The 14,930-nt window shown below is 38.5% G+C and overlaps 1 protein-coding gene across 1 annotated transcript; it reads right to left on the bottom strand.

Moving 5' to 3' along the window:
- Positions 1 to 8,710: 8,710 nt before the first annotated feature.
- LOC111195080 (uncharacterized) lies at positions 8,711 to 14,568 on the bottom strand. Its single transcript, XM_049466866.1, has 7 exons — positions 13,431 to 14,568; positions 12,952 to 13,132; positions 12,635 to 12,818; positions 11,588 to 11,685; positions 10,531 to 10,626; positions 10,360 to 10,430; positions 8,711 to 10,123 (listed from the first exon to the last, which is right to left on the bottom strand). Exon 7 carries the CDS (start codon positions 9,648 to 9,650, stop codon positions 8,724 to 8,726), a length of 927 nt encoding a protein of 308 aa, XP_049322823.1. The 5' UTR covers positions 9,651 to 10,123; positions 10,360 to 10,430; positions 10,531 to 10,626; positions 11,588 to 11,685; positions 12,635 to 12,818; positions 12,952 to 13,132; positions 13,431 to 14,568; the 3' UTR covers positions 8,711 to 8,723.
- Between the last annotated feature and the right edge of the window lie 362 nt (positions 14,569 to 14,930).

Below are 14,930 nucleotides of genomic sequence, written 5' to 3'. Positions count from 1 at the left end.
ATTTTATTCTAGAATTGATATACACTATCTGCTGCTGTCAGTATCAAAAATCAGAGGGAAAATATTAAACTGGGGATTCACAAAAATGCTTTTTCTTAAGTTTATACTTAACTTAAGAGGTCTTTTTATTTTATTTTATTATTTTATTTTATTTTTATTTTATTTTATTTTATTTTATACATTTCAGTGCTTGGTTTGACTCTGTTTTTTTATTTTCCTAATGTTTTACAGCCTTTTTTGCCCAATTATAAACACTCTTCTTGTAAAAGTTATCCAGACATAGGTTTAAAAAAAAAAACAAAACAAAAAAAAAAACAGTTGAACTATAAAGTATTGAAAGACTAAAATACTAAAAGCCAGTAATGTTAGCCCTGCTTTATTTGTCTCACTATCTTTATATATCAGTTGCTTTAAACATTATAATGTTAAGCATAATTTTATTTATAAATTTAAATAGAACAAAACATAAATGTTGTTTTAATAAACGTTAGCAATAAATAATCTCAAAATAACACATCTAAAATACAGCAGACTAATAGTTTAAACCATTAAACCCAGCCTTTCATTGAGCTGAGAGAAAATTAAGTGTGCTGTTCAATTTCCAACGTTAAGAAATGGGTTAGACAAGCTATACTAATGCACCGTCCATCATCTCAGCAGCAGTTCAGCTGTGACTTTTGGAAGAAACCAAAGTCGATGGAAAAGAGGGGGTAGGGGGGGGGTGGCTTGAGGGTGTCTGAGATTTAATATAACAATATTATTTTAATATAACTGTTCATAGTTAATTAAAATACTTACTCTGAATTACATAAGAGTTCTAGTAAAATATAATATAAAATAAAAAAATATATATAAACATTTCGGGGCACCGTAGCCCCCACACCTAGTTTTGAATGGTCGTGTCTCCCTTGATTCAGTCAGTAACAACAAGAGAGTCGCCCTTTTCTTCGGGATCTTCAGGGAGTTTGCAGGAGGTGTAATTTATGGGGAACAATCATTAATGTTGGGTTAAATAATCTAGTGTTTTTTCACTCTGGTGCTGAAGGTCCGCTGCGCTGCTCTTATTGTGTTTCCCCTTTACTCTGTTTTCATTAAAAGCCCCTCAGTCTTAAAACAGCGGCAGTAAAACAGGCGGAGCGGTGGGCCTTCAGCAGCAGTAGTGATAACCCTGCTGGATTAGAGTTGAAGCAGCGCGAAGGGAGCTCTTTCAGTCCCGGTGAGTAATTTAGCTAGCTGGCTGTTTAAGCTCTCGGTGAAGCGCGGTCTTATTATAATACTAAACTACAGCGTGGTGAGACTATTTAAACTGAAGCATGTTAATGGCGAATAACGCTGTAAGATAGCTATGGTGCAAACCGAGCTACGGTGGAGCTGGCTAAGCTAATTAGCTTAGCCAGCTCCACCGTAGCTCGCTAGCCTTAGCTTCAGTTAGCCCGATTACCTGCAGCAGCTGCTCGTTCAGAAAAAAAGAAAAAACACAACCAGCGCTGTTTAAGAGCTGCTCTACGAGCTTCTCTCCCAGCATAGGGTGTGTTTTTCTCAATCAGCAGCTGCTTTTAAACCACGCTGTAGTTTAGTAATAAGATCGCGCTTCACCGAGAGCTGAAACAGCCAGTTAAATTACCTAACAGGACTGAAAGAGCTCCGGTCTAATTCGGTCTAAATAAACCAAAACACCTTTGGTTTATTTAGATTTAAGTTAGCAGTTTGTTCTCTTTAGACAAAAAACGAAAAGAAGAATAAAATAAAAAAAAAAAATGAAAAAAAAAAAAAATAAATAATAAATAAAATAATAATAATAAAATAAGGGGGGCGCAGTCTGCGCATGCGCCAGATTTTGCGGCCGCGCATGCGCAGAAGACCGACTTTTTTGCGGTCTTCTGCGCATGCGCGGCCACAAAATCTGGCGCATGCGCAGAAGACCGCAAAAAAGTCGGTCTTCTGCGCATGCGCCAGATTTTGCGGCCGCGCATGCGCAGAAGACCGACTTTTTTGCGGTCTTCTGCGCATGCGCCAGATTTTGCGGCCGCGCATGCGCAGAAGACCGACTTTTTGCGGTCTTCTGCGCATGCGCCAGATTTTGCGGCCGCGCATGCGCAGAAGACCGATTTTTTTTTTGCGGTCTTCTGCGCATGCGCCAGATTTTGCGGCCGCGCATGCGCAGAAGACCGCAAAAAAAGTCGGTCTATTGCGCACGCGCGGCCGCAAAATCTGGCGCATGCGCAGACTGCGCCCCCCTTATTTTATTATTATTATTTTATTTATTATTTATTTTTTTTTTTCATTTTTTTTATTATTTTATTCTTCTTTTCGTTTTTTGTCTAAAGAGAACAAACTGCTAACTTAAATCTAAATAAACCAAAGGTGTTTTGGTTTATTTAGACCGAATTAGACCGGAGCTCTTTCAGTCCTGTTAGGTAATTTAACTGGCCGTTTCAGCTCTCGGTGAAGCGCGATCTTATTACTAAACTACAGCGTGGTTTAAAAGCAGCTGCTGATTGAGAAAAACACACCCTATGCTGGGAGAGAAGCTCGTAGAGCAGCTCTTAAACAGCGCTGGTTGTGTTTTTTCTTTTTTTCTGAACGAGCAGCTGCTGCAGGTAATCGGGCTAACTGAAGCTAAGGCTAGCGAGCTACGGTGGAGCTGGCTAAGCTAATTAGCTTAGCCAGCTCCACCGTAGCTCGGTTTGCACCATAGCTATCTTACAGCGTTATTCGCCATTAACACGCTTCAGTTTAAATAGTCTCACCACGCTGTAGTTTAGTATTATAATAAGACCGCGCTTCACCGAGAGCTTAAACAGCCAGCTAGCTAAATTACTCACCGGGACTGAAAGAGCTCCCTTCGCGCTGCTTCACTCTAATCCAGCAGGGTTATCACTACTGCTGCTGAAGGCCCACCGCTCCGCCTGTTTTACTGCCGCTGTTTTAAGACTGAGGGGCTTTTAATGAAAACAGAGTAAAGGGGAAACACAATAAGAGCAGCGCAGCGGACCTGCAGCACCAGAGTGAAAAAACACTAGATTATTTAACCCAACATTAATGATTGTTCCCCATAAATTACACCTCCTGCAAACTCCCTGAAGATCCCGAAGAAAAGGGCGACTCTCTTGTTGTTACTGACTGAATCAAGGGAGACACGACCATTCAAAACTAGGTGTGGGGGCTACGGTGCCCCGAAATGTTTATATATATTTTTATATTTTATTTTATATTTTACTAGAACTCTTATGTAATTCAGAGTAAGTATTTTAATTAACTATGAACAGTTATATTAAAATAATATTGTTATATTAAATCTCAGACACCCTCAAGCCACCCCCCCCCTACCCCCTCTTTTCCATTGACTTTGGTTTCTTCCAAAAGTCACAGCTGAACTGCTGCTGAGATGATGGACGGTGCATTAGTATAGCTTGTCTAACCCATTTCTTAACGTTGGAAATTGAACAGCACACTTAATTTTCTCTCAGCTCAATGAAAGGCTGGGTTTAATGGTTTAAACTATTAGTCTGCTGTATTTTAGATGTGTTATTTTGAGATTATTTATTGCTAACGTTTATTAAAACAACATTTATGTTTTGTTCTATTTAAATTTATAAATAAAATTATGCTTAACATTATAATGTTTAAAGCAACTGATATATAAAGATAGTGAGACAAATAAAGCAGGGCTAACATTACTGGCTTTTAGTATTTTAGTCTTTCAATACTTTATAGTTCAACTGTTTTTTTTTTTGTTTTGTTTTTTTTTAAACCTATGTCTGGATAACTTTTACAAGAAGAGTGTTTATAATTGGGCAAAAAAGGCTGTAAAACATTAGGAAAATAAAAAAACAGAGTCAAACCAAGCACTGAAATGTATAAAATAAAATAAAATAAAATAAAAATAAAATAAAATAATAAAATAAAATAAAAAGACCTCTTAAGTTAAGTATAAACTTAAGAAAAAGCATTTTTGTGAATCCCCAGTTTAATATTTTCCCTCTGATTTTTGATACTGACAGCAGCAGATAGTGTATATCAATTCTAGAATAAAATTTTGTGTTTATACAGTTTGTGTTCTACACAATTACATAGTACATTATTTTATTTACTATTATAAAAGCTGCACATTTGAGATTTGATTTTAAGCCTTTTATATGAGAATGGCACTGACAGCGCTTCTGAAAAAGGTCACCTCTAAAACTGCTGATTCTAAAGAGTTTAGAGTTGCATGCCCACCTGTAAGACCAGACTTTTTACTTCTAAAAAAACAAGTCACTCAGATCTATCCTTAAAAACAATTGCAGAAATTCAGCAACCCAGATCAGTTGTTAATTCAAAAAAGAGACAGACAAGTGTTACAGAGACATTAGTATTTATTTCAATACATGTGTACTACAAAAAAAAGTTTCTGCACACATAACCATTGACCATTTCACAGTGGCAGCCTCTATTGCTTTATTTGATGTACACTCAAGCTTAAAGAGTAAGTTTTACATTTTGGAACCATAATATGCTAAACTGACACAAACATTTGTCTTCATTTAAAGACAAAAAAACATTTGACAAACAAATGCATAATATTGTGATGTATGCACGGCTCAGTAAAAAGCTCTTACAGTGAAGATGGGGGATGGACATAAAGTTGAGGTTATATAGCTATAGCTATAGCTTTAGGGGCACAATATGCCTGAATCCAATCCCTAAACATCACTCACCTTTTATAAGTGTGTGAAACCTACATTAGAGCAAAGATTTAGACCTTGTGCAGGGCTTAAGGGTTTTAGTTGAGATACACAAGCAAGTGTCGTCTGCTACATAAGTGCAGGGTCACTGAAAGACACGGTCACACCAAAGTCCTCCTTCAAATCAAATCAAATCAAATTTATTTGTATAGCGCTTTTTACAACAGGTGTTGGCACAAAGCAGCTTTACAGAAACATGATTACAGGACAAAGAATCAGGCAAAACATTAAACATAGAAAATACAGAATACAGAACCCCCAGTGAGCGCGGAGGCAAGGAAAAACTCCCTCAGAGCTGCAGGAGGAGGAAGAAACCTTGGGAGGACCAAGACTCACATTAAAGGGGGGACCATCCTACCACTGGTCAAACGGCTTTTAAATAGAAATTTAAAAAGTCTTTTATACATCTATATAGGTTTTATGTACTCAGGAGTGTAATAGCGCCACTAATGGCTTGGATGTAATCTGTAGTGGAGAGTAAGATGGTCGATGAGCAGCTGATCTGTGGTGGTGGTGGAGAAGAGCTGACTTCAGAAACTTCCATCAGTCTGGCCGGACAGGAGACGCGAGAGCCTGAGGGTCCAACATCGGTATCGGGTCAGACAGGTGGGCAGTCAGTAACTCGGAGGAAGGCAGAGAGATGGAATTAGTTTTGACTGGATTTATGCAAAACTGAGAATATTAAAACATTATCAGAGTGTGGCAAATGACTCCGGCAGAACTGAATAAAACAGCCTAACTAAAGGCAGAGAGCCAGAAGGTAACATAGACATGGAGGCACCCTGAAACACCAGCATCCACCCACTCCACCGTCCACAAACCTGAGTGACCGTGTGCAGTGGGAGAACAACAGCACCAGCATCTCAGTTTACCACAATTTCCTCTGTCCATGAACCCCTGAATCTGCAGCCTTATCTAAAGGGAAAAACATTAATTACCAAAAGCTAAACTAAACAAGTAAGTTTTCAGTCTAGACTTAAAGATTGAGACTGTGTCTGAGTCCCGAACATATTCGGGGAGATTATTCCAGAGTTGAGGCGCTTTATAAGAGAAAGCTCTTCCTCCTGCAGAGCTCCTCTGAATTTTAGGCACTATTAATAAACCAGCACCCTGAGATCTGAGTAATCGCGGTGGTTCATAACAGGAGATGAGGTCTTGTAAATACTCAGGAGCGAGTCCGTGTAGGGCTTTATACGTTAACAGGAGAATTTTATAGTCTATGCGGAATTTGACTGGAAGCCAGTGCAGTGCTGATAGTACTGGACTAATATGGTCAAATTTTCTCGTTTTAGTAAGGACCCTGGCTGCAGCATTTTGAACTAGCTGAAGTTTATTTAAGTTACTGCCGGAACATCCAGACAGTAGCGCATTACAATAATCTAGCCTTGAGGTAATAAAGGCATGTACTAATTTTTCTGCGTCATGCAGTGATAGGGCATTTCTTAGCTTGGCGATGTTACGGAGGTGTAGAAAAGCTGTTCTAGTAACATTAGATATGTGTTTATCGAATGCTAGATCTGAATCTATGATAACTCCAAGGTTTTTAGCTGCTGAACCAGGGGTGGCTGAGAAGTCAGCCAGATTTAGCATTAAGTCTGATAATTTATTTCTAGCAGCTTTGGGGCCTAATAGGAGAACTTCTGTTTTATCACTATTTAATAGGAGGAAGTTGTGCGACATCCATGATTTTACATCTTCTACACAATCCTCGATTTTCTTTAATCTCACTCTGTCATCAGGTTTGGCTGATATGAAGAGCTGCGTGTCATCCGCATAACAATGAAAATTCACATTGTGTTTTCTAATAACTTTGCCCAGTGGGAGCATATATAATGTAAATAATAACGGTCCTAATATAGAGCCTTGTGGAATTCCATATCTTACCTTGGTATAACTGGAAGACATATCATTTATCCTAACAAAATGATAGCGATCGGTTAAGTACGATTTAAACCATGCTAAGGCAGTTCCGGTTACACCGACCATGTTCTCTAGTCTTTCTAAAAGGATAGTATGATCTATTGTATCAAAGGCTGCGCTCAGATCGAGAAGTACGAGTAAGGAAACACAGCCTTGGTCGGCGGCTATAAGTAGATCGTTTGTTATTCTAACTAAAGCTGTCTCAGTGCTATGATAAGGCCTAAATCCAGATTGAAATTTTTCATAGATCTGGTTTCTTTGCAGGTAAGAGCAAAGTTGTTGGGCTACAGCTTTTTCTAAAATCTTAGAAATAAACGGTAAGTTTGAAATAGGTCTATAGTTAGACAGTACACTAGGATCAAGATTTGGTTTCTTGATCAGAGGTTTAATTACAGCTGTTTTAAAGGCTTTGGGTACATGGCCCAGGGCGAGCGACGAGTTTACTATCATTAACAGAGGTTTAATTATATCTGGCAGTACCTGTTTTAATAATTTTGTGGGAACAGCATCAAGTGTGCAGGTTGTGCTGTTTGAAGAGGAGATAATTTTCTCTAGTTCTAGCTGTGGAAGTGGGTTAAAGACTTCCAACCTAACTTCAGTAACAGGGTTTTGTTCTAGATCAGCCAGACCAGATGACAGAGAGGATGTAATATTTATCTGTTTAATTTTATCCCGAATGTTTTCAATTTTACTATTGAAGAAGTCCATAAAATCGTTGCTGGTGTAAATGGCTGGAATCTGAGGTTCAGTACCTGCCTGGTTTTTAGTTAATTTGGAAATAACACTAAAGAGAACTCTAGGATTATTTTTATTTATCTCGATCTGTGAGGCCAGATATGCTGAGCGGGCTTTATTAAGTTCTTTTCTATATTTAACAAGACTGTCTTTCCACGCAGAGTGAAACACTTCCAGTTTAGTTGATCGATATTTACGCTCTAAATTTCGTACTAACTGCTTTAAGGTACGAGTTTGATCATTGTACCACGGTGCGAGCTTTTTCTGTCTCTCTATTTTGTGTTTAAGGGGAGCTACAACATCTAAAGTAGAGCGAAAGGTATTTTCTAAACCTTCGGTTAGTTTGTCTAGTTCTACTGGGTCTATAGGAGAGTACATTAGAGTTGATAAGTCTGGAAGCTTATCTGTAAATTGTTGGGCTGTAAAAGGCGTAATTGAACGTTTTACAGAGTAGCTAGGGGATGTACGTATATTATGACTAAGATGTAATTTAAATGAAATAAGGTAATGATCTGAAATTGCGGAGGTTTGAGAACGAATATTCGGGTTATCTATGCTCACACCCAGGGTCAAAACTAAATCCAGAGTATGATTACAGTAATGAGTAGGTCCTGTTATATTTTGAATAATACCAACTGAGTCTAAAATCGATGTGAATGCCTTTTTTAATGGATCATCCAATTTTTCGAAATGAATGTTGAAGTCTCCAACTATAATCACTTTATCATTACTTACTGCTAAGTCTGTGACAAAATCACTAAATTCTTTTAAAAATTCTAAATAGGGCCCTGGTGGTCTGTAGATGTTAATTAAAGAAAATGCATTCTTTTTTGTAACTGGATTAATTATACTGGTGTAAAGAAGCTCAAAAGAAGTAAAATTTTCATAGTGTTTCTGATTGCTAACTAAGGTACTTTGGAAAAGTATGCAGACCCCACCTCCTCTACCGGACAATCTTGGATTGTGTATATAATTATAGCCTGCAGGGGTGGCTTCATTTAATGCTACATATTCATTTGGCCTAATCCAGGTTTCTGTCAGACACAGAACATCGAATTTCTGATCAGTTATCATTTCATTCACCAGAACTGCTTTTGAATTTAGAGATCTAATATTAAGTAAACCAATCTTTAGGCTTGAAATGTTAGTACTACAGTCTGGATATGATTGTTTAATATAAGTTAAGTTATTTAGATTTACTGTTTTAGTTTTTTGATGTTTTTGTTTGACTCGGGGGACAGACACAGTCTGAATACATTGGTATCTAGGTAACGTCTCTTTGCAGCTCGCAGACGGTCGGTTAAGCCTCTCTGTCTGCGGCCTGGTCCCGGCTCTGGATTGTCAGCAGCTTCTAATACTACTCTGCAGACTAACTAAAAGACTATGAGCTATGCTGCATGAAAGTAAGGCAGCACCCTCCCGCGTGGGGTGGACACCATCCCTACCTAAAAGACCAGGCTTGCCCTCAAAGTGTAGCCAGTTATCTATAAAGCCCACATGATTTTCTGCACACCACTTGGACATCCAGCGGTTCAGCGAAGAAAGCCTGCTGTAAGCTTCATCACCACGCCTCATTGGGATGGGGCCAGAGCAGATTACCTCCTCGGACAGCGTCTGGGCCTGTTTAATCACCTCTTTAATATTAGCCTTAGTTACTTCAGACTGCCGCAGACGAATATCATTGGCCCCTACATGAATTACTACCCTCGAATATCTCCTATTCCCTAACCTAAGGTTGCCACTAATGTCCGGTGCTCTGGCTCCCGGTAAACAAGTAACTGTTGCCGCTGGTGCCCCTAAAGGAGTAGCTAATTTCACGTGTCGGACGATAGAGTCTCCTATCACCAGAGTACCTTTAACAGGCTCCTCAGTTGGTGCTTCACTGAGCGGGGCAAACCTGTTTGACACGTGAACTGGGGGAGCGTGGTGTTCAGGTGGGCTGGCTGTGGCCTTTGCGGTAGCATTAGCCTTAGCCTTTCGACTATGCCGCCGAGACGTTACCCATTCGCCCCGCTGTGAGGGCTCTAAGGCCGGAGTCAAGGGGGTACTAACTCTCCCTGAGACACCCGGGGCTGCTAACAGTGAATCCTGCTGTCTATCCCTTATTAAACCCCGGACGTGCAGCTCTAACTTATTCACCTTATCCACCAAGGAGCTAACTATCTCACACTTAGTACAAATACCACTATTGTTACCAGTATCGGTGGATAAGGGATCTAAGCTATACATGCCACACTCTAAACAGGTGTAAACCTGAGCAGAAGCCATGGAGAAAAAAAGCACTCACCTTGTTTCAGTTGAAATTAGAAACTTACACAAACAAACTGCAGCAGCAAACAGCTAATCCAGCAAACCTGAGGAAAAAGTCTATAAAAGTAGACTGAGAGTGGATTAATAGGTGTGTAGAGCAAAGAGGAAGCAGACTAAAAGTGGATTAGTAAGTGTGAAGAGAGTAAAAGAGAAGAAAACAGAGAAAAGTGTAGAAGCTGAAGATTACAGCAAGCTTTCAGCAGCAGAGCAGCACAGCAGCAAACCAGCACAGCAGCAGACCAGAGTAGTAGAGAGCAGAGCAGGGAGCAGAGCAGGGAGCAGAGCAGGGAGCAGAGCAGGGAGCAGAGCAGGGAGCAGAGCAGGGAGCAGAGCAGGGAGCAGAGCAGGGAGCAGAGCAGGGAGCCTCCTTGTAGATGTCCCAGGTTTTGGACTTACGTGGGTTGTCCAGTTCCTCCCTTGACAGATAGAGCCTGTTTTGGGACCAAAGCATTATAGATTGCATTCAAGCAGCAGTCCATATGATTTTTCCTTTTACATTGAAAGCAGTAATGTTTACTAAACTGAGAGGGGACAAAATATCAAAATATTCTAATTAATGAATTAAGTGGCCTGGCATTTTTATATATAAAATCTAAAACCAGAGTGGTCTGGTAGGTAAACAAAGCCAGTGTCTGCTTCTGAGGACAATGGACAGCAAAAACCTCACCTGTTGTTCTCTACAAATGAAGTGTTGAACCAGAAATAGAAAGGATAGTCCTCATACCCCTTTGGAAGACCCTGGGCATAGAGAACAATAGAGAAAAAACATTTTGCCAAACAACTGGAAAAAACGATGTCCATAAAATCATTCTTACGTTACAATAGATTGGGAACTTACAGCCCTGGATTCAAACATGACCTTAACATCACCACAAACCACTGGCCCTTCCTGAAAGCTGATCACCACGGCATTGTTTTCAGTATCTGGGAACAGCTGGTAAAATATGAGAACACAGTATATGAGCGAACAGTAAAATAAACACAAAGGAACATAAGACAAACATCTGAAAGACCTTTCCCAACAATGACAATGTGATTTATGTTTTAGTGGGCTGCTACTGTCTTTAAAGGTTCAATATTATGAGCTTATTGAATATTTAAAAGTTGTTCTTTAGTACATATTTAAAATATGATTTGGGGTTAAGATGATACCGATTCACAAACGCTTTCACTAGTGTATGTATGTACAAAATCTTTTAATAGTGTATGTAAGGCTGTTTTTCACACTATAGTTTGTTTGCTCTGGTCCAAGTCAGGTAATTAATTGATTCTCTTGGAGCATTTCCCTCATGGTTTGTTGTTTTAACAGAGGATAAAATTCAAGCTCACCAAAATGAGTCACAACAATCTTTGTAATCTCTTTGGTTGTTGGTCAGAGCTGTCTTGGCTGGGAGCAAGAAAGTAAACAGATTTCTGTGCAGTTTAACATGGAACAACAGCAGAGGTGGCATGTGTTCATTTGACTGACTCCACATCTTAAAACTGAGTATGCTTGACAGATGGGTTGGATCAAGGTCAGATCATGTTCTCATCACAAACCAACCAATTCAGAGTTCAGACCAACAGTTCTCAGCAGTCTCATTGCAGTTGTGATTACTGTACTCATCCATGTCCAAACAAACAGCACTACACGTAAATATGAACAGTTTATTTTGACAAATAAAAAAAGTAGGTGTGAAATCACCCTAAACTACTAAATCATTTAGGGGTTGTGGGATTAGCCCACTTCACATGTCTGTTCTGGATATGCCATATAGCTCTGGTTTTAATTAGGAAACCACTGTGTTTAAGGTTCACAGTTTTTCACTTTTTTGTACTGAAACTACTCTTGTCATTTGACTATGAGGAAGTAAATACAGTTTTATACTGTAGAAAACCTTTAAAAGTTAGCTTACCCTACAGTTCGTCTGCGTGGCACAGACACACTGGAACACCTGCTCTCTTTTCACTATGATCCGCACCTTCAGATCACTGCCATTGCCCTTTCCCACACCTGCACAACAAACACAGCAATGCCCAGGAGCATTAAATTACATAACCAATACACATAACAGTGCAGTCACTCTGAAAGGAGCAGACTGACTGCAGATTTTAATTGGAACTACACAGGAAACAGCCCCTAAACATACACTGCCCCCCAAAAGTACTTGATAAGTCAGTCTCATTTCTTTATTTCTGCTTTAGACTGAAAACAAATTGGGTTTGACATTAAAAGATGAATAGGAGACAAAAGGTCAACAATTCAGCTTTTGTCCGAACTTACCAATTTGTCTTCAATATTTATCTTTAAATTATATTTTTGTTACACCAAAATGTTTTCACTAGAGCAGAAGAAAAAAAAAATCAATTGGCCTCAGTGTTTCAATACTTTTGTAGGAGAGTGCAGACATACAGCTCTGGGAAAAAAAGAAACCACTTAAAAATCTCATTGAAAACCTCTGGAATATAATCAAGAGGAAGATGGATAATCTCAAGCCATCAAACCAAACTGAACTGCTTGAATTTTTGCACCAGGAATGGCATAAACTTATCCAAAAGCAGTGTGTAAGACTGGTGGAGGAGAACATGCCAAGATGCATGAAAACCATTTTTTTCCCCAGAGCTGTATGTTTAACTACTTGGTCTCAGTCTTCAACTGAGCACAGCAGAAACTAAAGGAGCAGTTCTGACACACTGAATATATACATACACATTCACCTCACCTCAGGAGAAATACAGTACCTGCGCACTCTCAAACTAAACGCTGTCAATCAACCATGTACACACCATCGTACCCGTGAAAAAAAAACCTCCTCAGCTAAAATGAATAAGTGAATCCAGTTTGGATATGGCTTTAGACATTCAGCTGAACAACTATGGTGATGGGTTAACCTAAAAATCAAATCAAATACATATAGAAAACATTGATGATGTCTTTAAATCAGTGAAAACTTCAGCATCACCTTTGCCTCCTTTGCAGTGGATGGCAATGACATTCCCTCAAACTGGCAGTGTAGTTCAACATGTCACTGAGAACACAATAACACAAAGTTCAATATGTGAATAAGAGCTTAGGTTCTCTGCCCAAACCCAACCCAAGGTCTGACCTGGCTCGAGATTTCCCACCACTTTCCTCAGGTTCCTCGGCTAAAGAAAATAATAGTTGTAAGTTATTTTCATTTTATATAAAGCTATGAATCAAAATATAGCAGAAACAAATCAAACTGTTTTTAAAAAAAAGTTGCACAAGTGCAAAGTGCACACTGTCCATATTACGCACTTCACCTGCCGCTGCGCTTTCCTCCAAATGTGCTGGCTGCTTGGCAATGCTGCATCAGCAGCAGCTCGAAAAGAAGCGGTGGCTGACTTCACATGTATCAGAGAAAGAGTGTGCTAGTCTTCATCCTCCTGGTGTGTTGGGGCATTACTAGTGATAGGGGGAGTCCTAACGAGTGGGTTGGCTGTGTAAATTGGGGAGAAAATGGGAAAAAAATATAAATAAAATTATAAAAGAATTTATTTTCTTTTCTTAAACCATGTTATATTATACTAGATTAGAGGAAAGTCATTCAGACATTGTTGTAGCCTAATGTTTAGGCCTTTGGATCATTGTTTGCATTGTTCATGTTATAATCTTTTGGAGATCTGTTCCTAATAATTAATAATATTTTTCTTAAATAATAGGTCTTATTCATTCTTCACTCATTCTAAACAGAACGAAAATGTTTTTTAAAAGCTCAGTTTTAATGCTCTACTTACTCAAAAAAGGTCAGGTTTAATTCGGGCTTTGGCTCAAAATGACAGTGTATGGGGCAGGTTGGGTCGAGCTCTAATGTGAATCCTTATACTGCATTCCATCTGAAGTAGGAATTCAGAACTGGAAATTTCCAAGTTCTAAGTAGAACATTTCAACTGGAATAAACCCACAAGTTCAGAACACAAGATGGCTGCACCAAACATCAACAGTAGTAAAAGCAGTAGTATTTTACGTTTCATTAGCACGTCTAGCTGTTCATGTTTCCATTGTGTGTGTGAATGTGCGTCTGGTATCGCTGACAATGCAAAAAATTATAACCTGGGACATATAATGTGGGACATTTTTTGGTTACATTTGCTATAAAACACTGGTACATGATTAATAATTAAGTTGTAGTAAACATGAAAGTCTTTAGCTTATTTTATAATTCCCTCTGGAAAAAAAGAAAACAAGGGTAAAATATGTATACACATGTAGATTACAAATAGTGTTAACCTATAAATTTAAATTATTTTCTGTGCCTTTTCTATGCTTTCGCAGCACATTTTAATGACCGTAGCGTGTTTAAAACATCAGAGTAGACAAGAATGTATATCAAAACTGATTATAGTAGGCCTATATTTACATTAAATATATTTAAATAATTAAAAAAAAACATTTATTTAAGCAATGCTAAGACACAATCTTCAATAATAAAATGTGTCAAATTCTGAGCGCTCCATAATGTAGGGCTAAATTACTTCACTCTGCACTGATGTATTAATCAGCTCAGGCCCATTTCAAACACTGATAAACATTTCTAATGTTTAACCTGTAAACAGTATTTCACACTTTCATCAAACATGATATAGAATCTTCTGTTTAAAACTTTGAACAGAATCAATTTTTAAATAAACTAATTTGGCATATATCTGGCTGTCATGGAATATGTTTAGGTTGTGTCTATATTGTGTAGATTCTTTATTTTTTAACAGCTTTTAAATGCATCTGTTTAAATGTTGCCTTCTTGTCACCATTACTGGTAATTTACTTGCATATATAACCAATATGCTTCCCAAAGAGTGGAAGAGAGCAAGAGCTTAATTACAGCCTAAACACCTAGATTTTTCTCTGTGAATTTACAGTTATATTCCATCTGAAACTCCAATCAAGTTTTCAAATTATTTTTTAAATAGCTTTTCTCAGTCGATAAACAGAGTCGATAAACGGAGTCGATAAACAGAGTCAATAAATGGAAACACAAAGATCACAAAGAGTAAATTTGACTTTGACTTTGTTTTTTTTTTTGTTTGTTTCCAAAACATATCCAGGCCTGAAAATGACTATTTTCAAGTTCCTTGACTTTTCCAGGTTTTTCATGACCCTGTTCCACAGTGCTTCATATACACCTCAATAATAGCTAGTTATGTACAGGTGCAAGTTTCACTTATAGGGTAAGACATTTTTTCGACATATTTTGTACAGTTATTTTAACAGAACGCTGTCGACTCAGGTGTGAAGTT

This window comes from Astyanax mexicanus, chromosome 18 (assembly GCF_023375975.1).
Source record: "Astyanax mexicanus isolate ESR-SI-001 chromosome 18, AstMex3_surface, whole genome shotgun sequence".
Lineage (NCBI taxonomy): Eukaryota > Metazoa > Chordata > Actinopteri > Characiformes > Acestrorhamphidae > Astyanax > Astyanax mexicanus.
Note: the sequence above shows the minus strand (reverse complement) of the source record. Positions and strands in the feature narration are given on the sequence as shown.

Coding starts and splice junctions, on each gene's coding strand:
- LOC111195080 (XM_049466866.1), bottom strand. CDS start 9,650: ATGGCTTCTGCTCAGGTTTACACCTGTTTAGAGTGTGGCATGTATAGC.